General features: G+C 42.5%; 2 protein-coding genes across 3 annotated transcripts in view; both read right to left on the bottom strand.

The window, feature by feature from the left end:
- The window catches only part of map3k20a (mitogen-activated protein kinase kinase kinase 20a), a 48,142-nt gene extending 36,411 nt beyond the window's left edge, over positions 1–11,731 (bottom strand). The window contains exons 1-4 of one of the 2 annotated variants that reach the window (XM_081367527.1): positions 11,633–11,731; positions 3,040–3,230; positions 1,927–2,014; positions 241–342 (exon numbers count right to left, since the gene is read on the bottom strand). In XM_081367527.1, coding sequence (XP_081223653.1) covers positions 241–342; positions 1,927–2,014; positions 3,040–3,198 — 349 coding nt within the window. In that variant the 5' untranslated portion in view covers positions 3,199–3,230; positions 11,633–11,731. Of the gene's footprint in view, positions 1–240; positions 343–1,926; positions 2,015–3,039; positions 3,231–6,875; positions 7,018–11,632 lie in introns of those variants that run through there. The other variant, XM_081367526.1, reaches the window with a different exon arrangement.
- A 5,674-nt stretch (positions 11,732–17,405) lies between these two features.
- On the bottom strand, positions 17,406–20,105 carry LOC308691844 (serine/threonine-protein kinase pim-2-like; the record flags this gene model as incomplete). Its single annotated transcript, XM_081367406.1, has 6 exons — positions 17,406–17,443; positions 17,571–17,702; positions 17,871–18,047; positions 19,265–19,643; positions 19,747–19,794; positions 20,082–20,105. 6 exons carry the CDS (start codon positions 20,103–20,105, stop codon positions 17,406–17,408), a joined length of 798 nt encoding a protein of 265 aa, XP_081223532.1.
- Between the last annotated feature and the right edge of the window lie 7,595 nt (positions 20,106–27,700).

Here is a 27,700-nt window from a genome sequence, read left to right as displayed (position 1 = left end):
TGTTCTGAAGATGAACGAAAGTCTTACGGGGTTGGAGCAACATGAGGGAGAGTGATTACTGACAGAATGTTCATTTTTGGGTGAACTAACCCTTTAAGCCATGATTAGGAATATTTAAATTTGGACATTTAATTAGCTTTTATAAACATGCCTTTTAGTCTGGGACTAGGCTTAGGACTTGTCTGTGAAACCAGGGTCATCTTTCTTTTCAGTTTATGAGTGTGTGCGTGTATATAATACCTTTAGCGATGTCCATGGCCCAGGTCATAATCTGCTTCATACTGATGTCTTCACTCTCGGCACTGGACAGATAGTCAAACAGAGATCCACCACTGGCATACTCTACCATAAAACACACACACACACACACACACACACAAATTAAAATACAAAATCTGTCGTATTGGGCTGTAGTTTTACATGTCACTGCTGTGGGACGCGGTGCATTACTGGTGTTAGTTGTCATCAAGTACTGTGATATAATACTTGCAGTGAAATTCACAATATCCTGTTTCTGAGCTCAAACACTCAATGACATCATCTAAATACACTGGAACATGCAAACACCACATAACCCCTTTTATACACACACACTGGCATCTGCGTACAAGAGGAAACACAACTGTAACGTCATCTATTTGCATGGTGTAATACTTGTTTAAGGGCAACGGGTAAAACGATTAATTGAAAAATAGTTTTGAACTCTGACAGCCCTTTTTGCTGAAAAACAAACATATGAGTGTTAAGCTATGGACTCTGACCCCGTTTCAAGACACACCTTATTTAGTTATTTGAGATTTAGATGCCTCATACAACCCTACTGATACATGTGACTAACATGAGGAAATATGATTTTTAATAAGTATTTTATTTTTTACATTTTTAGATTTATTTATGTATTAAAAAGTGTTCCCAAAAGAATGTGAAGTATCCAAATACAGACACATACCACTGGCATATGAGTGCAGTTGAGTCTGCTAATATTGATGAATACTGTATGTTTAGCTTAGGTTTAGGTCACTGTGGGTACACATCATATAATAGTCAGATTATCAGTGTCAAACAGAGATACATACACAGGGGAAATTAATAACCTCACTGACAAAGGTGAGCTGGTCATAAACGTCACCTTCACCTGCTCTTATTATATTTACTTTTCATAAAGAGAGTCTCAACTGTCTCTCAATACTGCAGACCATAGACTCTTTGCACAGCACTTTATGATCTTTTACAATCACTGCATCTTCATTTGAGTCTCGCTCAGCACAGCAGAAGCAGAAGTAGATAAACACACTGCGTCTCTGTATATATATATATATATATATATATATATATATATATATATATATATTCAATCAAATTACAAGAACACTTGTTCTGCAGATTGACTGGTAATTTATTAATCTGGCAGATCATTTTATTAAAGTGGAAAATATCATTATGTGAATTCACAAACTGGATACCAATGGATATTTGATTATTGTTGTTATTTGCTTATTATAAACCAAAGGCAAATGAAACTGGTCTGAGATCAACAGAGAAATTAGCATTTCCTGAAGGAAGTACCAGTGCTTGCAAGTCAAGAACAAATAGTAGGAACAAAATTAGACAGTGATATATGGGTATTAATATGTAATATAGATTTATAAATAGATCCAAGGAAGATCTATCACAATTTATTATGCGAATCAAAACGATTACATAATTTTACATTTTTTAAAGTATGATATAGAAAAGAATAAAGAGGTAAAACGCTGAAAAATATTATTTATTATAAATAAAAAAACAAAACCTAAGGCTAAAATGATCTATGAAGCAAAGTTTGAATGGAGTCTGTGTGTGGAGAATAATAAAGATAGAGCGTTTGAGGAATTTGATAAAAGCCCTGCCTTGCAAACACTGTAATAAATGTCCTGTTTTACTGACCTGTAACAATTCCATAGTTGGGAGCTTCCAGGATCGCTCCATAAAACTGGATAATGTTTCGATGACTGAGAACACTTAAAATATCTGCCTGCAAATACAGCCAGCACAAAGAATTAAAGCATGACAATACGCTACAGATTCATAATGCAGATTCAATATGTGCATTCTTTATTAATATAATACAAGAAATATTAATTACAGTTAATGGTAACACTTTATTTTAAGGTGACATACACTTTACTACATGCACTTACTATAGTAATAACGGTAAATTATGCTTGACCACTAACCCTAAAACAAACCCTAATCTTAACCCTATAGTAAGGACATGTAGTTAATTATATTGCCCCGTTCTTATTTAAGTAAGTACAATGTAACTACATCACCTTATAATAAAGTGAAACCCTTTATTTTAAGGTGTCATTGTTACAGTGTAATTATATATTTAAGTACTGAGTAATATTAAGTCACTACATGTACTTACTATAGGATTAGGGTTTGCTTTAGGGTTAGTTGCATGCATAATTTACTGTTATTACTATAGTAAGTGCATGTAACATATGTAACAAGGACACTGTAAAATAAAGTGTAACCAAATGATATAATCTGAAAAGCTGACTTAAAAAGTCTGGAATATGAAGTGAATCAGATGAATTTGAAGTTTTATTAAACTGCTGCTGATGATACATTTGTGTGATTTTTCTAACTTTTTAAGCGGTTAGTTCCTCCATCAAATTATAATTTTTAATGTCATTTTCCCCCCGACCAAATGGTCCCATCCCAAACATTACCAGAGCCATTATGCTCGAAAATCACTACAAGCGAAGAACAAAGACAACAATGAATCCAGCACTTAAAAGTAAATACACTTCACCCCAAAGACAAACACTGCACTCAGCTGAAACTAATATGACTTAATTATGTGACAATTTTCTCTTAAAGACATAGTCTATGAATTTCAGTTCACAAAAGACGCTGTGAGAGCGTCGAGTAGAGAGGAGGCGTAACCGCGCTGGTCGGACTGGAGTCGACACACAGAGAGGCAATTAAAATGATTATCACACTGACAATTAAAGCATGTGTATGAAAAGCCCGGGCGACTCTCACTCCCACCTCGTTTTCAATCTTCAGAAGCTTTTTCACCGCCACCTCTTTATCCTGCGAGAGCCAGCGGGCGCGATACACGCTCCCGAAGCTCCCGCCGCCACAGTTCTCGTAGAAGAGGATGTCATCGGATTTGATTTGCACAAAGGAGCCGCCCAGAGATGCCATAGCATAGTGGCACTTAGAAACACGCGTCTCTCCTGAAGAACGAAGAAGAGAGGAGAGGATGAGAGGAGAACGAGGGACGAGATGTTGTGATTCGATCTGGCACTGACAGAGCTGTTCACTTGCACTTTATCAACACACACACACACACACACAGGCTGTTGTGAACGTAAGTGTATGATCAACAAGTGTACTGACAAAGCATCGTTGGACTAGCACACTCATGTTAACAGTCCTGATATTCCTCATATCTGCAATCAGACCACATGATGATCAAACTGATCTGGGATCAGCTGACAGCAGAAGTGTAGACCATACCAGCATGCGTACTTTTGTGGAAAGGAAGTGCGCTTAATTGTACTGAATGCACACTGGTTGTGTACTTCAAATCTTACATCTATACTCTTTTTAAATTGTAAGCCTACTTGTACATAATATATTATAGAAATTAAATAAAAGGCCACTTAATAATCAATAATCAAGGCCACGTGATTATGCTTCTTAACACACTTAAGTAGACTTAAAAAGTGCACTTTGTAATAATGTTAAATCATTATATTTTATTATCGTTTGTTGTGATTTAAAGATGACTAGCACACTAAAAGTATCATTTTAACTGTTTTACTGTTTATGTGTACGTGTTAATCAAATTTACATTTGAAGTTATTATATTTTAAATGTACTTAAATGGGTGGTTGATTATGATTTCACTTTTCTAACTTTAGTTAGTGTGTAATGTTGCTGTTTGAGTATAAGCAACATCTACAAAGTTACAACACTCAAAGTTCAAAGCAAAGGGAGATATTTGCTTTTAAAGAAATCGTTTTTTAAGGACTACAACAAACGGTTGGTAGAGACTACACAAACTTCCTATCGGGTTAACGACATCACTAACCCTAGAATTTACATAAACCCCGCCCCCGGGAACACACAACAAAGAGGGTGAGTCCATGTTGAGAATAGGATTTGCTAACACACAAGCTCTTGAAGCTCCGCCCCCTGTGCCGGGAGCAGCAGCTCATTTGCATTTAAAGGGACACACACAAAACGACGCGTTTTTACTCACCCTCAAAAAGGGACAATTTTAACATGCTATATAAAAATATCCGTGGGATATTTTGTGCTAAAACTTCACATACACACTCTGGGGCCATTAGAGACCTATTTTACATCTTGCAAAAAGGTGCATTATACCACTCCTTTAAAGTATATGTGTGCTGGGTACATTGCAGCCCACCCAACGCCCCATGTATAGTCGTGTAGTCCTGTACAGCGAGGACAGCACTTACAATGGGAATAGGCTGCTTCAGCTGTGTGTTTGTTTTTCCTTTTCTCATGTTTGTGTACTGTTACACCCCTATATCATATCATGTTGTGAGGGTGAACTCCAATAAAGACTTGATCAATAAAATGCATATAAAATGCGCTTTTTCTGTAAAACCTTCAATTTCCCCAAAAAAGAAAGAAAAAGAACTTGTGTTTGAGCTCATAAAGTTTCACACTTTCGGTGGAGTAATTATGGTTTTTAGAGGGCTGCGTGGGACAGCTGGGGTGCACAGCGGGTCTGAGCTTCGCGCTCACAGAGGGACGCCGCGGCTCTTGGGCGGTTTGGGGCCATTTGTGTTATATTTAGCAGAGTAAGAAGCAGATCACCTCACCGGTGCTTCAAGCACTCAAGAAAGAAAGAGACTCTAGTGAATATATATATATACACCTCCAATAAAAACTAACATGGCCACATCTTCATAAATATAGTGGCTCCAAAATGGTTTAGAATCACACAGTATACTTAAGTGCAAAATGAATGCAACGTTTTCGTACACTTGATTGCATTTGCAATTAAATGAAAATGTATTATAGATTATATTAAATGCAATGATGTCTATTTAATGCAATTATCTGGACTTAACAGAGTGTGTTCTTTTACCCTCTTAAGTATAGGACTTAAGTGCATCTGAATGTGTAATTTCATAATTACTTCTATTGTCTTTGAAATATGGTTAAAGTGTCCTGCTGAATGTACTGACAAGCATTTATGGTCAACTAGAATATACTTTAATGTAATTCTATTAAAACCTGTATGTCATGTATTTAAAAATATTTGTAATTACACATTTGTAATGATGATGAAGTTGAAATTTTGTACATTTACTAATCGAATAACACACTACAGTTAAAATTATAATCAAGTACTTTACATGTGCTCTTGCTCATTTAATAGTCAACACAATAAAATAAGTGCACTTCTATAAAGCATGACAAAAGATGATAACATTAATGTACTTCAGTGTATTAAGAAACATACTTATGAAATAAGTTAAGTAGCCTATACTTAAATGGCCTTTTAATTCATAAATATTATATTATCTGCAAGTTGTTTTGTTTTTTTAAACATACACTTTGGAGTTGAAGTGTGCAAAGCACATTTATAGTGCACTTCTTTTTCACAAGGGTCTTCACTAACTTTTCTTCCTCATTTTTGCTCAATGTATTTTAATCAGCTGGTGTTTTGGTGATTGTTAGTGGATGTATGAAGTCAATTCTCCTCAAGTTCACACAGGTGTGCTAACCACAGGTGTAGAGAATCACATTAAAAATGCAGATGATCAACTTGCACTGATAACCACAAAGAGTCACTGTTTCTCTGCATTGTCAACAACAATATAATCATTGTTTCATACCTGCAGTATCACTTCAAACCAAGAAATGTTTTCCTTGACAAGTCTGATTGTGTTATCGCTCTTTAAAATAAATGACACTTGCCTTGATATTCTGTAGCTGATGCAAAGACATTCATTCATTTTCATGTATAAATTAAATGTCCAAATACTTTTGGAGATTGCTGTATTTATTTTCTGATTCGGATAACCTCTCTGCATTTCAATGCTTGTGCAATATTTCCTCATTCAATTACGAACCAATAGGATCACAGCAACATTCCCGCATACATTTCCAGGCTCATGCACTGGAACAGAAAGTAAAACCAGCAGAATAACTGGGATTTTTCTCATTCACCCTGAAGGCCTGTGTATTCACACAATAGAGCATGCAGAGGACAGCAGAATGACTTTCACCCTGGATGAACAAAAATTCAGTCAGTTCACTGAAACAATATAAGTTGATAACAGGGATGCTCCCCTTTCTGAGAATCATTTTAGTAAGGAGGTAGCATTTATGGATGTAATAAATGCATTATTGCGTTATAATTACAATGTAAGCACATATACAACACCATTGAAGTCCTTTGAAGCATCATGTCAAAAGCATGACTATCTGATAGGCCTGTCTTCAATGTTCTGGTACCATAGTAGGCCTACTTTTTGTAAAGGATACAACATGTTATATTTAGTGCAAAACATATAACGTGCCCTATATTCGTTTCTCTATTACAGCAAACAGCAACATTTTACATAAACCTGGCTCTAAACCAAAACCACACGTGCTTTAGTTCATCAGACTTTAAGGTTAAAAAGCAGATACAACAATTTTGCACAAATTACTCATTAATAAGTGATCATTTCATCATAAACCTTCCCTGTCTGTGATGTGGATGATCCAGGAACATGTCCAGACAGATCCATGAGCTACACGAGCACTGATCCACATATCTCACAGTTATCACATGTTATTATTACTACAGTGTAACATCATGAGAAACACAAACACACACGTAACGTTACCCGCTCTCCTGTATTCTCGGTCAGTCTTCCCGGGAGAGAGAGAAGGACAGCAGTCAAGAAGTTCTCGCGAACACTTGTGACTCAGTGTCAGATATTTCCAGTCAGTGTCCGACCCGGTGATTTCACGTGTAACAACTTCTTCCTGATCAGAGCTGCCAAGATCAGTGACGCACAGCAGCGGAGAGAAACAGCGACACCCGGCGGAGAGAACCAGCCCCGCACACACTTCATTACTGTTACAACTAAACCCTGTATGAACTAAACCGGTGTCCTCCCGACATCCCATCCTTCTCCAAGTCCACCCGGCAGCAGCCTGCGGATCGGGGAAGGGCTGCACGCCCATGACGCTTCTCATTGGTTAGTGGCACAGTAATGACGTCGACGCCACGGTAAACAGGAAATGCGGTTGAAAACAATGCTTATGTGACTTACAGGTGAAACTAAATTCAAATTATGTGAAATGCACAGGGCTTGTAGAGCGGGGCACAAAGCAACGCTTTTTGACTTTCTCAGTTTGTGTAAATCTACTTATGGAGTATTCATTTTTTTCCCACATTAATTTCACACGTTTAGTACAATTATGTGGTTTTGATTCATTAATACTTTTTTCTTGATATACCCAGAAAGAATGGAAGTGTAATGTGACAACATGCCCCATAGGTGGGGTACATTGTAACATGTGAGGGGCACATTGTAACATGACCATATGACAGCTTAAAATGTTATCTAATAAAAAATATATACAAGACAAACTAAAATATTTTCTAAATAAAATACAATTCTTAACCTTTTCATATAAAATAATGGCATTTTTTTAATAATTAAATATAAACATTTTTGAGTTTTGACTACGAACACAGGAAAACACAGCTATACAACATAGTTCAAAACAAATGAATAATTAGTAATTCTTCAGTAAACTCTTTTTATTCACCTTTTTCTCATGTTTTCTCAATAGAAGTATGGAATATAATAGCATATTTCTAATAGGGGCGCATTGTAACGCAGTGTGACAACATGCCCCGCCTGCACAACTGGGATTTAAACCCTGCTAGTGTCTTCTGCTAGTTAGCGAAGCATTAAAGAACTACAACAACTGTTAAATAACATATTGGAGATTAAAATAATATCAGATTTGTCTAATTTTAAATAAACACAAAAAATAGAAGAAAAATTGAAAAATTAACTTAAGTAATTTACTTTTGTTTAATAAATGTTTATGGATATTTCCAAAAAATGCTTAATTTTGGCGCAATTTTTTCTATATATAGTATTGATATGGCAACTAAATGCACCAAGTTTCGTCATGTATGTGCAGAAGTATTTAATACAAGTGTGTTACAACTAGCCCCGTGTTACCCTACACATTTGCAATAAATTTTAATTATAATAATAATTAAATAAATACTCAGTTAGTTTACTTTTAATAACATGGGGGTTTTCCACAGCATATTTTACTTACCTCTGTAAAATCAAAGGCCCCTGCTGTCACAAAGCTCAGTGAATACTGAAATGGTAAACATTACAAATACATTTGCTCAGATACATATACTGGATAAACATCTTGTACGAAACACATCAGCTTTATAAACTTCCCATCAGGACAGAGACACCACAGCTGTTGCTTTGATGTTGCCATGCACAGAGTCAAACCACCTTGAAAAAGTAAAACAATTTCCAATGCTTTTACAGTCATTTATTCAAATAAATACTGGTCCCGTAATATTGACACGGTATTCATGCCGAGGCCCAGGAGACATGATTTGTGGCATGCTGGTGTACTGGCAGAATGGGCACTTCCTACTGCAGTCTTTTAAATACTGCTCACACCCCCCTTGCTTAACACAGTTGTGTGCATTTTTGCAGGGGGCAATGGCTCTTTAAAGAGACTTTGAGTTATAAAGTGAACAACAACAACAACTAGATTTGTTGAATTTGTATTACTTTTGAATGTAGTTTCATGTTCAAATTAATAAATGTATACTTGTTGTTAATAATAATAATAATATCAAAAGTTCACTTTTAATCAAACGTAAAATGTAAACGTTGCCCTAGTTATTTGTGTGATATGGTGAGTAAAGTTACACAATCTTATTTTTTCAAATACTTCCTTTTAACATCACACTAAACGCCACTCAGAATTAAAAAATGTAAAAAAAAAAAAAAAAAAAAAAATATCTTGCCTGTACTCACCATGCTGCGATGAACCGAGGAAATGAAAACCCGCCAGAATCCGTCATGACTTGACACCACTAACCAATGAGAAGAGATGTGGGTGGGACAAGACGTGCAGCCCTGCCCCGATCTGCAGGCTACAGCCAGGTGCTTCTCCTACCAGGGCTTACTGCGCATGCGCACATCAATATTGCATCATTTTTGTCATGCTGAACAACACGCCCATAATTTTTTAGTACTTGCATGAGAACTTTTTCATGTAAGGTAAGGTTGTGATTATTTATGTTAATTTTTATTATACCAAGCATAGACTGTAATAATGACCCTAGCAGCCACCCAAAATACCCTAGCAACCGCCTAGCAACACCATAACAACCACCCAGAACACCCTAGTAACTACTTAGCAATGCCCTAGCAACCACCAAGAACACCCTAGCAACCACCTAGCAATACCCTAGCACCCACCAAGAATACCCTAGCAACCACCTAAACTACCCAGAACACCTTAGCAACTCCCTAGCAACCACCCAGAACACCCTAGCAACTGCCATGCAACACCCTAGCAACCACCCAGAATACCCTAGCAACACCATAGCAACCACCCAGAACACCCTAGCAACCACCTAGCAATGCCCTAGCAACCGCCTAGCAACCACCCAGAACACCCTAGCAACTGCCTAGCAATGCCTTAGCAACCACCCCGAATATCCTAGCAACCACCTAGCAACACCATATCAACCACCCAGAACACCCTAGCAAGTGCCTAGCAACCATCCAGAATACCTTAGTAACCACCTAGCAACCGCCCAGAACACCTTAGCAACCGTGCCGAATTTTGCCACTGCAAGCACCACTCACATTTTCTTCAGGAAATGTAGGCCTACATTAGTTCTTTATCTGTTACTCAAATTGAAGCAAACAGGATCTCAAGACTGGTTACTGAACTGTGACTGATTCTCGAAAAGATGGGAGTAAGATTACCCTTCATACACTCTCAACACTTTCAACCTTCAGTTGCTCATTGTTCACCTAATTGTTCTATTAGAGTGTTCGAGTTTGTCAATAACAATATTTTCTGTCAATGCTCGGGGTATACGAGACATGCTAAAAAGAAAAGCTCTGTTTTTGTTTTGTAAAGGTAAAGAAGCAGATTTTTAGTTTTATTCAAGAAACTCACGCCTGCAAAGATGGTGTGCTTTTTTGGAAGAATCAGTGGGCCTGTGACATTTGGTTTTCTTGTGGTGCCTCAAAAAGGACAGCAGGTGTCGCTATTTTAAAGGACAGGTTTTCAGGGAAGGTTATAAGTTTCAAAACAGATGATCAAGTTCATTGGATTGCTCTACTTATTGATAAAAACCAAACTAAAATTATTATTATAAATATATACGCCACCAATAATAAAAAAACAAATGAGTTAGCCTACTGTAGCCTAGACTACTGTAGTTTGTTTATTAAGCATGCAGGGCAACCACCCATAATAGCATTAAAATAATCTAGCCTTGATGTCATGAATGCATGGACTAATTGTTCCGCATTTGTCATATGGCGTAATTCAGATATATTTTTAAGATGGAAGAATGCGGTTTTACAGATGCTAAACACGTGACTTTCAAATGAAAGATTGGTATCAAAGAGCACACCCAGGTTCCTAACCGAAGACGAAGGTTTGACAGAGCAGCCATCAAGTGTTAGACAGTATTCTAGATTATTACGTGAGGAAGTTTTTTGTCCAATAATTAGAATCTCTGTTTTTTCAGAATTAAGTAGTAGGAAATTACTAGTCATCCAATTTTTTATATCACCTATGCATATGTACGTGAATATTAACTGACTGTGGGTACTTGATCTGTGTGCAATTTATTTTATTTTTATTCTTCCTGTTCAGTTTTCTGTTATTTCAATTATTGCTACATCTCATAGCATGCTCATTTGTATGCCCACCATAGATTATCTGTGTAATTTATTGTGAATATCTTTCAGCTTAATTTTCTAAAGAATTCTCACTCAATTAAATGTTTAAAACTCAAACTTGGTAGTCAAATTAAATCATTGCACTTTTATTAATGCAATTCTTTGGCTGTCTGAATACTTGATTCTGAATGGCTGCAGGGTGCACATTCAAACCATGTAATGCACCGGTAGGTCAGTTTGATCACCGCTCTGTATTAATACGCTGCTTTTGTTGAAGCATGAACACACACAAACACACAGATTGGAGATCGCTCTGCTCAGACATATATGAGCACAGATTGTCAACGCTGCCCCGTGACTTTGCTACTAATTAGCTACATTATATTTCTCAGCGCGAGGTGGTATCATCGCTGTTTTTTTATTATTACACTTACCACTTCACCGTTAAGTTAGTTGAGAGGCTGCACGGATGTAATTCACACACACAATCGTACATCTTTCTGTAATTCATTCAAATGAATGTTATTATTCACTCAAATAAATTTAACCTTACCGCAAAATTTTATCTCTGTGACTGATTTAGAGTGTATGGAGCGCTAGATCTAACGAGGGTAGCTGGAGAAAGTAAGTCATTTTAATGTCCACACCTTTGTCCAGAAATGTCAACACACCTGGAGGAAGGCCAGACAGACCCTCCTCCAGGGGGCTTTTGCACCAAGGCTCAGGTAAAAACCTGGCAGGACTTTCTATAGCGCAACCCCACTCAATGACCTCCCTTCTCTTGGTACCTGTAACAGTAAAAGGTAAAGAAGTGAAGGTGGTATTGGATACAGGGAGTACTTACACCTTGATGCAGGAGAACCTGTGGAGACGGTTGGGGGGAGAGGCTTTATCGGGCACTCCAGTTTCCTCTCAAAGGCCCTGTCCCAAATGGCACACTCCGGACTTGTGGACTTCCTCAGAGTCCACACTTTGGTGACGTCATGTAGTGCAGACCTATAGGGCCCTTGGTGCGAGTCCACGAGGGCGCATTGAGAGGTATTTTTGGGACAGACTCGATCGGCACGCCGGAAATAACAGTCTGGTTGTTGTTGGACAGGAGAAATCACATTTTTGCGCTCCGACATCTTATCTGCATGTCAACTACACATCCTAATTTTACAGTTCTATATTTTGATGTTGTGCATATTACCTGGGCATTAAAAAATAGATATATCATGCTTATTTAAATGATGTATACAGTTGTAATAATAGGCTACATAATGTTCCATTTGAACTTACAATTTTAAAACATATTTTAAACATAATTTTTTTCAATTTACAGGTTTCAATATTTAATACTAAGTTTACATATGACTCAGTAAAGCCCCGACATTCGGATCTATTTATTTAATGAATCATAATGCTATCGTATTATTAAACGCACTATTATTATGTTTGAGACATCAACCACTGGTCAATGACCATAATGTTTGTATAAACTGTAGGTAACAACTGGTAAAATGTGCATTTAGGTCAGAAAAAACGTAATATTTTCTTCTCAGCCATGTCAACAATTATCCGTGAGTAAAATCTCCTCCCATCTGTTGTCTGATTGGCCTTTCGCAAGGATTCCTGGGTAGTTAAAGTGCGTGAAGCCTACATCTATGCGGGCTTCGCGGAAGACCGCTTCAAGGGTACAAAGGGGGCGCTGCTGAGCACACTTCAGAGCGTTAAAATGCTGAATGGGACAGCCTACGGACTCGTAGACTCAGCGAGCACGCGCAATTCAAGTCCACGAGACCGAAAGTCCGCATGAAGTGCGCCATTTGGGACAGGGCCAAAGATTCATCATGGCTGATGGGCCTACCTCCAACCTGGGAACTACCACTCACTTCTCAGAGGCTGCGACTCCGACAATCAAAAGGAGTTACAGGAGCTTATCCAATGCCGCTTTTTCATGATATCCTGGAATCCATGGATGGCCCCACCTGCGTGAAGTTGGCCCCCCACCCAACGCAAAACGTCGTCAAACTATGCTCAAACGTTTGTGCTCCGTTTGTGCTGGTTTGTGCTGTAAAAATTTTCATTTGTGCTGTTTCGGTTTTTTAGATATTAAAAAAATATTTTTAGGTCATTCTGAGGTCACTTAGCCCCCCCACATGCTCCAAATTCACCCAAAATAGTCTCGTTCGTTTGTGCTTCGTCTGTGCTGGTTTGTGCCGGTGAAATTTTCGTTTGTGCTGCTTTGGGTTTTAAAATATCAGAAATTGAATTATAGACGATGACGTCACCAGCCCCCCCACATGCTTCAAATTCACCCAAACTATGCTCATCGTTTGTGCTTCGTTTGTGCTGGTTTGTGCTGTAAAAATTTTAATTTGTGCTGCGTTGAGTTTTAAAATATCAGAAATTGAATTATAGCCTATATGATGACTTCACCAGCCCCCCCACATGCTTCAAATTCACCCAAAATAGTCTCGTTCGTTTGTGCTTCGTTTGTGCTGTTTTGTGCCGGTACAATTTTCGTTTGTGGGTCATCGGCCTTTAAAATATTAGACACTGAATGAAAAGCGAATTATAGACGGTGACTTCACCAGCCCATTAAATGACGGTGACTTCAACCAGCCTGCATCTTCGTGAACGCACCACAGAGAAATGCACATTTCATACATACGCAGAGAGCAGTCTGTTTTCTTTCGTTTTCAATTGTTCTGTTTAAAAGTAGACATGTCTGTGATGCAAGTAGGCCTAGGCGCTGAGTTTCGGTTCATTTATGAGACCAACTGCAGTTTAGGCGCCGGCGCCTCTATGTCCTGATTATCTATTGTCTGATATAGGCCTATTTACTTCTTATTTTGCCTATTAAATCCTGGCATTTGGTAGATGAAACAATGATAAAAAATTAATACAAAAAGAATTTCACCTTAAAGAAAGGCTTTGTGCTTTCTGTTTGAGGTCTCTGTGAAAGTTTTAAAGCAGTCTTTTAGTGCCGTTTTTAGAGCGGTCAGTCCGTAAAGCAGTTCTTCGTCCGTTACATTGTTTTTTCCTCATAAATGCAAAATGAATAAATTATATTCTGCGGAGAGACAACGCTTCTTCATCCGGTAGGTAGGCTAGTATTACTTTTGGTTTGCGCAGTGTAATTCATAGAATTACAAAAAAAATGTAACACACATGCTATTTCCCTCATAAATATAAAACGCATGAGTAGACTGATATTTTTCTAATGTCTGGACTCCTTTATTAAGGGAGAAGCCTATGGATATATAAAAGACGTTTGTTTCAATATATTGGTATTAAGTGCATTTTCGGATCATTTATATGCGCAAATGTCACGTCCATAACGCTGGAATTGACCAATTTTAAATAATTTATCCTCAACTATTTTTGTAGTGTAAGTCTATGTATTTTATAATGTTAACTTCAAATAATAGTGATATGAAGATGTGGTAGCATTGGATCTGGACTCAGGAGTTGGAAGGGGTGTGTCGCGATTCTGCCTTCTCACACCGCAACACAGGTTCGTGGATGGAGCGTCGGGATTTTGGTTTCATATTGCATATTGTTACAGCCCTAGTCGTTTTAGAAATGTTAAGTTCTACTTCTGTAGTTATATTGGTGAAAGTAACTGGAGTAGCTAATGCATTACAATTCAGAGACAGCCTTTATTGTAAGGTAAATAATTACCTTTAAATAAAAGTAATAAAGTAATCTGTAATGTATTACAGTTTGGGAGTGCTGCTGATATTGTGAAAAATGATTAGCCTATAAATAGATATTTTCATATAATTCATATTTTAATGTTTTAATATAATTCAAATGTAATTTATTCCTGTTAATGTCAAAGCTGAATTTTCTGCATCATTACTCCAGTTTTCAAAGTCACATTATTCTTCAGAAATCATAAAATGTTGATTTTGTGCTCAATTATTATTGGTGCTCACTGCTCAGTTAAGAAAGGCTCTTATTTTGTATTGTGTATTATTTTAATAAATATTGCGTGTTTTATTTGTGTTTTTTTTGTTTAATATTTTTTGTGGAAAATTTAATTTTTGATAATTTTTTCACTTTTGATTAATTTAATCCGGTTCGGTCTTACCTTGTTACTTCAACTAGCTACTGTTAAAAAAAAGAAAAGAAAAAAAAAGATTGAATTTGGAGCAGGTGGGGGGGCTGGTGAAGTCACAGTCTATAATTCGCTTTTCATTCAGTGTCTAATATTTTAAAGGCCGATGACGCACAAACGAAAATTGTACCGGCACAAAACAGCACAAACGAAGCACAAACGAACGAGACTATTTTGGGTGAATTTGAAGCATGTGGGGGGGCTAAGTGACCTCAGAATGACCTAAAAATATTTTTTTAATATCTAAAAAACCGAAACAGCACAAACGAAATTTTTTACAGCACAAACGGAGCACAAACGATTGAGCATAGTTTGAGACGTTTTGCGTTGGGTGAGGGGGGCCAACTTTACGCAGGTGATGGACCCACCTGGTTCAGCACATTGGATTTGCAGTCAGGACTCAGGATACTGGCAGGTGGATATGGAGGAAGGGAGTAAAGAGAAAACAGCATTCATCACCAACCAGAGGCTAGAGGCTCAGGAATGCCGCAGCCACCTTCCAGAGGCGAATGGAGAACCTGACTCTGCCTACGATACTACTTACCTGACTCTGCCTACGATACTACTTACCTGACTCTGCCTACCTGACTCTGCCTACGATACTACTTACCTGACTCTGCCTACGATACTACTTACCTGACTCTGCCTACGATACTACTTACCTGACTCTGCCTACGATACTACTTACCTGACTCTGCCTACGATACTACTTACCTGACTCTGCCTACGATACTACTTACCTGAGTCTGCCTACGATACTACTTACCTGACTCTGCCTACGATACTACTTACCTGAGTCTGCCTACGATACTACTTACCTGAGTCTGCCTACGATACTACTTACCTGACTCTGCCTACGATACTACTTACCTGACTCTGCCTACGATACTACTTACCTGACTCTGCCTACGATACTGCTTACCTGACTCTGCCTACGATACTACTTACCTGAGTCTGCCTACGATACTACTTGCCTGACTCTGCCTACGATACTACTTACCTGACTCTGCCTACGATACTACTTACCTGACTCTGCCTACGATACTACTTACCTGACTCTGCCTACGATACTACTTACCTGACTCTGCCTACGATACTACTTACCTGAGTCTGCCTACGATACTACTTACCTGACTCTGCCTACGATACTACTTACCTGAGTCTTCATATGATACTACTTACCTGACTCTGCCTACGATACTACTTACCTGACTCTTCCTACGATACTACTTACCTGACTCTGCCTACGTTACTACTTATCTCACTCTGCCTACGATACTACTTACCTGACTCTTTCTACGATACTACTTACCTGAGTCTTCCTACGATACTACTTACCTGACTCTTCCTACGATACTACTTACCTGACTCTGCCTACGATACTACTTAGCTGACTCTGCCTACGATACTACTTACCTGAGTCTGCCTACGATACTACTTACCTGAGTCTGCCTACGATACTACTTACCTGACTCTGCCTACGATACTACTTACCTGAGTCTGCCTACGATACTACTTACCTGACTCTTCCTACGATACTACTTACCTGACTCTTCCTACGATACTACTTACCTGACTCTGCCTACGATACTACTTACCTGACTCTGCCTACGATACTACTTACCTGACTCTGCCTACGATACTACTTACCTGACTCTGCCTACGATACTACTTACCTGACTCTGCCTACGATACTACTTACCTGAGTCTGCCTACGATACTACTTACCTGACTCTTCCTACGATACTACTTACCTGACTCTTCCTACGATACTACTTACCTGACTCTTCCTACGATACTACTTACCTGACTCTGCCTAGGATACTACTTACCTGACTCTGCCTACGATACTACTTACCTGACTCTGCCTACGATACTACTTACCTGACTCTTCCTACGATACTACTTACCTGACTCTTCCTACGATACTACTTACCTGACTCTGCCTATGATGCTACTTACCTGACTCTGCCTACGATACTACTTACCTGACTCTGCCTACGATACTACTTACCTGAGTCTGCCTACGATACTACTTACCTGACTCTGCCTACGATACTACTTACCTGAGTCTTCATACGATACTACTTACCTGAGTCTGCCTACGATACTACTTACCTGACTCTTTCTACGATACTACTTACCTGAGTCTTCCTACGATACTACTTACCTGACTCTTCCTACGATACTACTTACCTGACTCTTCCTACGATACTACTTACCTGACTCTGCCTACGATACTACGTACCTGACTCTGCCTACGATACTACTTACCTGAGTCTGCCTACTTACCTCTTTGATGCCATTCTTCAACCGAAGCTCTGATCCAGTCCGCCTTAGTCTGTTTTCTGTCTTCCGTCCTGATCTTCATCATCTAAAATCAAAACCAGATAAGAGACTTAGTCAACCCAGCCAACAGATCTCTACTTTAATCTTTAACCACTCCTGCTCATCTGCTGAATAATATCTTGTGGTCAATAAATCCTGTTTACAAACTTTACCTGTATATGTATTCTTCTGTCCAGACAGCTGACAATTAAAATTCTGAAACCAGTTGTGGCGACAAACATTGTCCAATTCAAGCCGCTTCTCTGGGTTTCTTTGCAGGAGAGAGCAAAGTAATTCACAGCATTCTGTGAAGAAAGAGAAGAGAAGTCCTATTATTATCTTAAACTTCACACTCGCTCTCTTTGATTAAGCTGAAAGATCTAAATATTACTGCATTACCCACATAACCATTTGTTTTTGTATTTTGTATGATTTAGAATTGCAAGTGTACTTTGCTGAAATGAAGATCTTACCTTGTGACAAGCCATCCATGGTCCAGATGTTATCATTGAGCTCGTCCAAGTCTTCTGACTCTGGAAATTCCCCACATATTAGTGCAAACAAGACCATCCCAAGTGACCAAAATGTCGCTGGTTCCCCGTGATACGTGCCATTTAACTCATACTCAGGGGGGCAGTATGGTTCTGTGCCTGGAAAAAATACATTTTATCTGATTTGCAAATTTGTATTAAAGGGGTCATATAATGGTACATGCACTTTTACAAGTTGATTGTACTGAAATGTGTGTTGGCAGTGCCTGTACACAACCATCATAAAATGATAAAAATCCATCCAGTGTTTTTTTTTTTAATCTCCTTATATGTTTGACCCTCTCTGAAATCAAGCCGTTCGACCGTGTGACGTCACACGGTCGGACACCCCTCCCACGATTGTGATTGACAGCTGCAGCGTTTCAACACAGACCCGCCCTCGCTCATGAGCGAGCTGTCAATCATAGTCCGCGCGTCATTGTTGATACCCTCACTGGAGCGCTGTCTATGAGCAGAATGGCGTCTGCGATTGTTCTTCGGTGTAATAAGGAACACAGCAGTCATTTGGATGTTCCTAAATCCGAGCCGTTGAAGATGCAGTGGCTGAGTTTTGTTTTTGAAGCGATATGCCCAAAGGATTGACGCGGGGATTCCCTCACGGGGATTCCCCACGATCGTCTGTGCTTTCATGTTTGCGCGAATCATTTCACACCAGACAGCTTTACAAACGAGAAAAAAACGATCGGTACCAACGTGTTCCTGCTGAAGTGAGTGTGATGTTTTATTAACTTTTATATCAATATTTATATTAATCTTTGCAAATTTGCAAACCTTGCTGCACGCTTCATGATGAATGCATCTAAGGTTTACACTCCGGGTACATTACAGCATGTTTTCTATGTACGACGTTCTCAATATAATTCATAATCCCACGTTTATAATGAACAACACGTGGTTATTGTGTTAGAAACGGTGTACGCACAGAACAGAGGGGCGGGGTGAGCAAAGCTCATTATCATTTAAAGACACATGCACTGAAACGGCGTGCTGAAAACAGAGCTGTTTTTGACCAAGTAAAATGAGTGTTTTCTTACAATACTAATGAGAATTTTTAATTAAAGTATATTACAAACTTTTAATTTAGACCCTAAAGAATCATATTAGCTTGTACAAAAATGGCATTATATGACCCCTTTAAAGCAACATTTTGACTAGGTATTCATTAGCATGCAAGAAATTATTTGATGCTATTGATTCACAATGGTGGATCCCATTACATGATGCTTTGTAAGACCTTGACTCATTCAAGTAGAACGGCTTCTGACCTGTCATCAAAGTTTGAGGCCCAACTTACAGCTCTGAGGAATAATACATACCAGCAAAGCATGTGTATCCCGCATTGGTCAGGATTTCGCCACACCCAAAGTCAATCAGTTTGACTTCCAGGGTGTCCGGGTTAATCAGCAGGTTTTCCAGCTTTATGTCGCGGTGCAGCACTCCACGTTGGCAGCATGTTTGAGCAGCGAGTGTTGCCTGCTGCATGATAACCGATGCTACGCTTTCTTCGATGTCGCCTTCGAGGCGGTTAAAAAATTCAGTCAAGTCCTCACAGGGCTTAGGCAGCTCTAGAACCATAATGTAGTGTTCTGGCTCTTCGACCCAGTCCAGAAGCTGGATGATCTGGGGAACCCTGGGGCCTTTGTTGGCAAGAATTAGCAGACCGATCTCCTGTGGAACGGGTTGAGGATGACCCTGCTAAAAGAAAGACAATTCTTATGATATTACATGGAGAAAGGATGTAGACCACTACTAAACTAATATCAGTTGAAAAATAGACTAAGAGAAACAGAGTACTTACAATGTCGATCCATTCTATATCCACTTTGTTAGCGAATTTCAGCGCCACCTAATCAACAAAACAAAAAAAGGATTTGTGTTAGAATTATTTACAATATGTGTGCAGAGTTCATATCATTTCAGTCATTAACCTTGAACAGACATGTTCAGTTTCCTGAATTTAAATTCTAATCATGTAGAGCATTTCTAACAATTTAAACAGGTCTGAGAGGTCAAGTGCTCTAAGTAGTGTCCATAATATACACTGAGAATGCTTGAAAAGAAAAGAATGATTCAAGTATAAGATAGGGCAAGAACACTTTGATAGATAAATAATGTAAGTAAAATAAGTGATACCTCAAGGCCATCTTTCAAGGCCATCTTTCATAAACGCTTCCAAAGCCTCCTTCACCGAGCTTCCTGACGATTTCATAGCTGCATGAACCGATGTCTGTTAAAAGAAAAATAAGAGTTGACATTAGTAAAGACAGATATAATATCAAAAGTTTGTCTGTATTGTGTTATGTTGGAGTCATGACAGTCAACTTACCAATAATCTCATTATCCTCCAGTTGCTTCAACGGAGGTGATACAGTGTCCCCTGTCAGTCCGACATGGGGGACGTTGACTCTACAGTCTGAGAAAGTGTGAATGTTAATGGGGCAATCCAGATGTTGCCTGGTAATTCTTTAGTAACCATACATGTTCAAACGTAGAATTCATTAATTTGCCATTTAGGGTTGCCAACCGTTCCGTTTAATACGGAATCGTCCCGTATTTAAGGCATCAATGAAGGCATCAGTTTGTCCCGTATTTTCAGGCATACGCTCTAAATTGAGAATTAAAAATATCTTTGAGAAAAATCTTTATTTGATTTGCGAACATAGCCATTAGGGAAAGGCTTTAAGACCCAGCAGAATCTCCCGCTTCACAGCCATTGGGACTCGCTCCATTCTTCCACTGTCCGCGTTCTGATTCCGGCTAATGAGTTTGGGCGACTACAAACAACCTGATTATTGTTCATGAGTCCAACATTCAGCAAAGCAAGAGAACATCTACCTTGGGGGAAGACATTATTAAAAATCTTTCACTATTGTAAGTTAAACAGAGAGAAACATTTTACATTAAAGTAACTTACCATAGGCTACTTGGTTGGACCTCGTTATTGAAACATAAAATAACCAAAAAAATCTCAAGCACCAAAAGCAGCCCATGGATACTATCATCTAGGCTAAGTTCTCTTTATCTCAGTAATGTTCAATTGTGTTGATAGAAAAAAAAAACGTCTCGGTTACGGATGTAACCCTCGTTCCCTGAGTGGGAACGGAGACGTTACGTCGGATGACGACGATTGGGGTTTCGCTTAGAAGCCTATCACCTTCGAGTATATAAAACGAGCCAATGGCAATGAAATGCCATGGGTCTGCGGAATTTGCATAGCGTATCTCCGCCCACCGCAGGGGGTATATAAGGAAGTACGCTGCAATATGCAGATATGTCTTCGCTGAGGAGCCGAGACTGAACTCAGGCGTTTTTCAGCGGTACAGCGGAAGTGGCAGGAAGACGTAACGTCTCCGTTCCCACTCAGGGAACGAGGGTTACATCCGTAACCGAGACGTTCCCTTTCGTGGTCACTCCGAGTTACGTCGGATGACGACGATTGGGGTTCCAGTCTAATCACGCCACCTCGGCTGTCTTCCAGTGCCCTGCGTAAGTCTGAGCTCCCTGTTGTGAGACTAGCACGAACGAAGGAGTCCTACTTAACACAGGGATACCAAGGTACACTGGGAAGCATATCTCCAGAGAGAAATATGCAATCATGCCCAGCCATTGATGGGGGGGACTTAGAATACACATATGGCCAGAGGCTGCATATGGAAGATCACTGAGGTGTCCAGCCGCAGGTGGAATTTTAAACCCCAGGGGTGGCAAGGTGGCTTGCCAAGGGAAAGACACACGCTCACAAGGAGACTTACAGCGGATACACATGTGGGGGTCGCCCAGAGGGGGGACCATGCACATGGTGGCACCTAGTCAAGCGCAAAAGCTGAGTATGGAATTTTGGCATAACTCAGGCGTTGACATAAGCAGTGCTGGAGGAACTCAGAGCTTATCAGACTCACCTGAGGAAAATATCGCACGTATCCCGTCCGTGGAGGGGAATGGCGAGCAAGCGAAGACACCTGAGCAGAATCTAGCACCGGCTGGTTGAAGCGAGTACATGAGAAGAAACTGGCTCTACTCGGAGATTATAAAATCTCGCGAATGTGTTGGGTGTCGCCCAGCCTGCAGCTCTACAAATGTCTGTTAGCGAGGCGCCATGCGCTAGAGCCCAAGAGGAAGCCACACTACGTGTGGAGTGGGCTTTCACACCAAGGGGGCACGGACGACCTTGCTGCTGGTATGCCAACGCAATGGTATCCACTATCCAGTGTGATAACCTTTGCTTTGAGAGAGCCTTTCCCTTCAGCTTCCCACCATGACAGACAAAGAGCTGGTCTGAGGTCCTGAAACACCGCGTTCTGTCTACATAAGCACGGAGGGCGCGTACTGGACAGAGCAGTGCCAAGGCTGGGTCTGCCTCCTCCAAGGGCAGCGCTTGCAGGTTCACTACCTGGTCTCGAAAGGGTGTGGTAGGAACCTTGGGCACATATCCAAGCCGGGGTCTCAGGATCACGTGAGAGTCAGCCGGCCCGAATTCCAGGCACGCTTCGTCAACCGAAAATGCCTGCAGGTCCCCTACCCTCTTGATGGAGGCCAATGCAACCAGGAGCGCTGTCTTCATTGACAGGAACTTAAGCTCCACTGATTGCAAAGGCTCAAATGGAGCGCTCTGCAGGGCAGTTAGAACCACTGAGAGGTCCCAAGAGGGAACGAGGGGCGGACGAGGAGGATTTAGTCTCCTGGCTCCCCTCAGGAACCTGACGATCAGGTCGTGCTTTCCCAGAGACTTACCATCGACTGCTTCGTGATGGGCGGCAATGGCGGCCACATACACTTTCAGGGTGGAGGGAGACAGCCTTCGCTCCAACCCTTCTTGCAGGAAGGAAAGCACGACACTGATGGGGCATCTCGTGGGTTCTTGATGTTTAGAAGAACACCAGTTGACGAAGAGGTTCCACTTCAACGCATAGGCATGTCTCGTGGACGATGCTCTAGCGGAAGTGATGGTAGCCACCACCACAGGTGGTAGGGTACTCAAACCTGCCTCGTCCCGTCCAGGAGCCACACGTGGAGGTTCCAAAGATCGGGACGAGGGTGCCATAAGGTGCCCCGTCCCTGAGAAAGGAGGTCCTTCCTCAGAGGAATTGGCCAGGGATGTGCTGTCGCGAGGAGTACTAGTTCGGAGAACCAGGTCCGGTTGGGCCAATACGGGGCAACCAAAGTGACCTGCTCCTCGTCCTCCCTGATCTTGCGCAAGGTCTGCGCAAGGAGGCTCACTGGGGGAAACGCATATTTGCGTAGGCCCCGCGGCCAGCTGTGCGCCAGTGCATCCGTGCCGAGCGTGCCCTCGGTCAGGGAATAAAACAGGTCGCAGTGGGACGAGTCGTGGGAGGCAAACAGGTCTACCTGTGCGTCGCCGAACTGATCCCAAATCAGCTGAACCGTCCGGGGATGGAGTTGCCATTCTCCAGCGAGAGGCCGAACTCGAGACAGCTCGTCGGCCGCCTGGTTCAGGTGTCCCGGGATATAAATGGCTCGAAGCGACCTCAGATGCTTCTGACTCCATATGAGGAGGTGGCGAGCGAGTTGCGACATACGGCGGGAGCGTAGACCACCTTGATGGTTGATGTACGCTACTGTTGCGGTATTGTCTGATCGGACTAGTACGTGCTGACCCCTGAGCAACGCCCGGAAGCGGTGCAGGGCGAGACGTACAGCCAGCAACTCGAGGCAATAGACATGCCAAAGGCGCTGGGGTCCTGTCCAGGAGCCCGCGGCAGCATGACCATTGCACATGGCGCCCCAGCCCGTGTTGGAGGCATCTGTTGATACAACAACATGCCGGGAAACTCGTTCTAAGGGCACTCCGGCCCGTAGAAAATTGAGGTTCGCCCACGGGGTGAAGGTCTGACGGCAGGCTGGAGTCACTGGGACTTGGAGCGTGCCGTGTTGCCATGCCCACCTCGGGACTCGATCGCGAAGCCAAAGCTGAAGCGGTCTCATATGAAGCAATCCCAGCGTCGTTACTGCGGCTGCGGATGCCATATGCCCCAGGAGCCTCTGAAAAAGTTTCAGTGGAACCGCACTCTTGCCCTCAAACTGACGAAGACAAGTCAGCAGTGACTGCGCGCGCTCGCTCGTAAGCTGCGCGCACATGGCGACCGAGTCGATCTCCATACCGAGAAAAGAGATCCTCTGCACGGGGCAGAGTTTGCTCTTCTCCCAGTTGACCCGAAGGCCCAGACGAGCTAGGTGCCGGAGCACTAAGTCCCTGTGTTCGCAAACCTGGTCTCGAGAGTGAGCTAGGATTAGCCAGTCGTCGAGATAGTTCAGGATGCGAACCCCGTGTTCCCGGAGGGGAACAAGGGCTGCCTCGACGACCTTCGTAAAGACGCGAGGAGACAGGGCTAGCCCGAAAGGGAGAACCGCGTACTGGTATGCCTGCCCCTCGAAAGCAAACCGTAGAAACGGTCTGTGTCGCGGTAAAATGGAGACATGGAAGTAGGCGTCCTTCAGGTCGATCGCTGCAAACCAATCCTGCGGCCGTACACACTGGAGGATGTGTTTGGCCGTTAACATCTTGAACGGCAGCCTGTGAAGGGAGCGGTTCAAGACGCGCAGGTCGAGGATTGGCCGTAACCCACCGGACTTCTTGGGTACAATGAAGTAGGGGCTGTAGAAGCCGGACTTCATCTCGGCTGGAGGGACAATCTCGATCGCACCCTTCGCCAGTAGGGTGGCGACCTCCGCTCTCATGACAGGGGCATCGCCCCCGACCATAGTGAAGCGGACTCCCCTGAAGCGGGGAGGAGATATCGCGAACTGAATCGCGTAGCCGAATCTAATGGTTCTCGCGACCCAGCGGGACAGTCTGGGAAGCTCTAGCCAGGCCTCCAGAAAGTGCACCAGCGGGGTCATACGAACCACAGACGTACCGTCGGTGGGGCAGCGAGGCGGAATGACCGGCACCGGCGAGGGTGGCATAGCGGCCCTGTGCGGGGGCACGGTCATAAACCGCATCCTGCCAGAGGAGGCCAGGGGAGGGCGCGCGTCCCACGGGGGCGTGCTCTGGCAGGGGTCTGGCGACAGAGGGGGGATGAGAGGAGCGTGGCCCGTGGGCGGCGCATGCTGTCATCCACTGCCTCTTAAAGCTCAGAGAAAGAGCATCAGTTCTTTAGAACAAGATTCTCCCCCAGCCCTCCACTGGGGGAAGGAGTGGTCCTGCTCCCAACTCCCCGAAGAACTGAGCCCTAACTCCAAGCTGCCCATCTCAGGAGTGCTGCTTAGCCAGGTGTTAGCCGGCTAAGGGGCAGAGACAGGCGGTGCCAGCCTCCAGCGACCTCCTCGTGCTCGGACCGGTGAAGGCTCGAGGGAAGGAGCCGCATGGAGGTGGCGTCGGCGGGAAGCGGACTAAGCAGACCACACCAACGGATGACCGTCAGTGCATAGCCTCAGTCCGCTTCTGGAGCGATCGAAGACTGTTGGGCGCAGTCCTCAACCCCACCGCCGACCAGGCTGCCCGCTTCAAGGGTGCTGCTTAGACTGACGTGGCAGTCTAAGGGGCGGAGACGGGCAGCGCCACCCTCCTGCGACTTCCTCCTACTCAGAGCTGGTGAAGGCCCGAGGGGAGCAGCCGCATGGAGGGGGCCTTGGCGGGAAGAAGACTAAGGAGACCGCACGGATGGATGACCATCGGTACAGAACCTGAGTCTGCTTCAGGTGGCCGAAGACACACCGCCAAAGAGCTCAGCCTGGGACATGGGGGAGCTGAGAAAATTAATTCTCAGACCCTACCACATCAACCTGGCTAAGCCCATGTCTGGACCACATATTGGACATCACCTGACCCAGGAACACGCAGGTACCGATGTCGCCCGAGAGCGGGGTCAGTAGTGTGCGCGGCGGAACAACCAGGCCGGGCATGGGAGGCATAGCGTCCCAGCATAGGGGCGTGGTTAAAATTTTCCGCGTTCTGCCAGGGTTGGCCAGGGAAGGACTAGCGTTCCACTGCGGCCGGTTCGACAGAACTCCCGGGACAGCACTGCATCGAAGGCGCAGGCGACACACAGTACTGCATGACCGTGCCACGATAGTGACGAGGAACATACAGACCATGATCACCGTGCGATCGAAAGCAGCGAAGGCGGAGGACACCCGCGAGCCGCGAAAGTCACGTGGAGTCTCGCGCAGCGCAGGCGTCCCGATGCACGTCCGGGAGAAGCTTACAGCGCTCGGGGGGAGGGCGGGGCCACTCCAGCCGATGCTTTCAGCTGCCCGGGAAAGCATGGCTGACAGCTCTGGATCGGTCCCGGCAACGATGGCACTCCCGTGGGAGGCAACGCAGTCGAAACTTCATTTCCAGAGGAATCAAGCCCACCTTGTGATGCTGTGAGAGCATGGTCTGCGATGTGGAGGGGGGTGTGGCCCGAGGAATTGACTCGTCGGTTGTTGTGCCACACCAAACCCTCAGATCACCCTGGCCACCAGCCAAAGTATCCCTTCTCGAGGAAGAGATAAATTGGGGTGTGGCAGAGGGGACTCTACTCACATGGAGATCATTGAGTCTTGATCTATAAACATCGCGATGGTCATGTTCCCTTCTTTTTCTTTTTTTTTTTTTTTAGTTTCTTTTTTTTGCAATGAAAACATGACTCATCAACGAGCGCTGCCAAGCGTGATTAAGCCCAACACGCAAAACAGCGCTCGCGACCGTTAGGCAGATGACCGCACAGTGCGCACACACATCCAGAAAATACACGGGCGAACCGTCTTGAAAAAGACGTGCCGCGTGCAGCTCTTTTAGAGAGTGGAAAAGCTCAGCAGAGTGCTGAAGCGCCCAGGGAGAAACACACTCACTGTCGGCAGATTACTGCACAAATCAGCAGCAGGAAATGCGATCTCGCTGGAAAGCTCCGTCACACAAACACACTGAAGAGCCGCTCGTCTCGAAGAGATTTGAGATGACACTCAAAAGGCTTGTGGAGTGAAGTACTGAACTTGGCTCCAAAGCGAAAACATATCTGCATATTGCAGCGTACTTCCTTATATACCCCCTGCGGTGGGCGGAGATACGCTATGCAAATTCCGCAGACCCATGGCATTTCATTGCCATTGGCTCGTTTTATATACTCGAAGGTGATAGGCTTCTAAGCGAAACCCCAATCGTCGTCATCCGACGTAACTCGGGGTGACCACGAAAGGGAACTATACATATCTAGTTTCAACATTATTTGTTCTTCAGAAAATGTGTGGCCATTGAAAATGTGTAGGCTAATTTACTCATGGAGCCACATTAACATCCCTATGTATTGGGACTATATTTAACCATATTCTGCCTTCAAAATTAAGAAACCAAAAGAGAAGTTTGTTAAGAATTAGAATCTAAAAGGATATTAAGATATTTTTAATATGAGTTGCAGGCATGCAAAAAAAAAAAAAAAAAAGTAGTGCTTTTTCCCCATTTTTAAAATGTCACCGTTAGCATAGCTATAATGAAACAAAGATGGCTCAAGTCAACCGATTTAGCTAATAGACCTAACAATCTCTGTGTAAAAGTAAAGTATGATGCAGTTCTGAAGCCATTTTAACCGCCCTGTAATCTGACTCCAAATATCGGGTGAAAATTGTCATTTTACTGAATTATCTTGTAGTTTTTCAATTCATGGTTGAGCATTATTATTATTTATTAGACTTTAAAAACAAAAAAGTCTGGTCTTCTTTCTTACCTTGACTTGAGCTGGTCTTGTCTTTCTCTTTTTTGTGTAAATTCTCCACACTGTCACATACATCTACACATTTAACACAAGAAAATA

This window comes from Scardinius erythrophthalmus (genome assembly GCF_964197995.2).
Source record: "Scardinius erythrophthalmus genome assembly, chromosome: 6".
Taxonomy (NCBI): Eukaryota; Metazoa; Chordata; class Actinopteri; order Cypriniformes; family Leuciscidae; genus Scardinius; species Scardinius erythrophthalmus.
The sequence above is the reverse complement of the archived record's forward strand: the minus strand, read 5'-3'. Positions and strand labels throughout refer to the sequence as shown.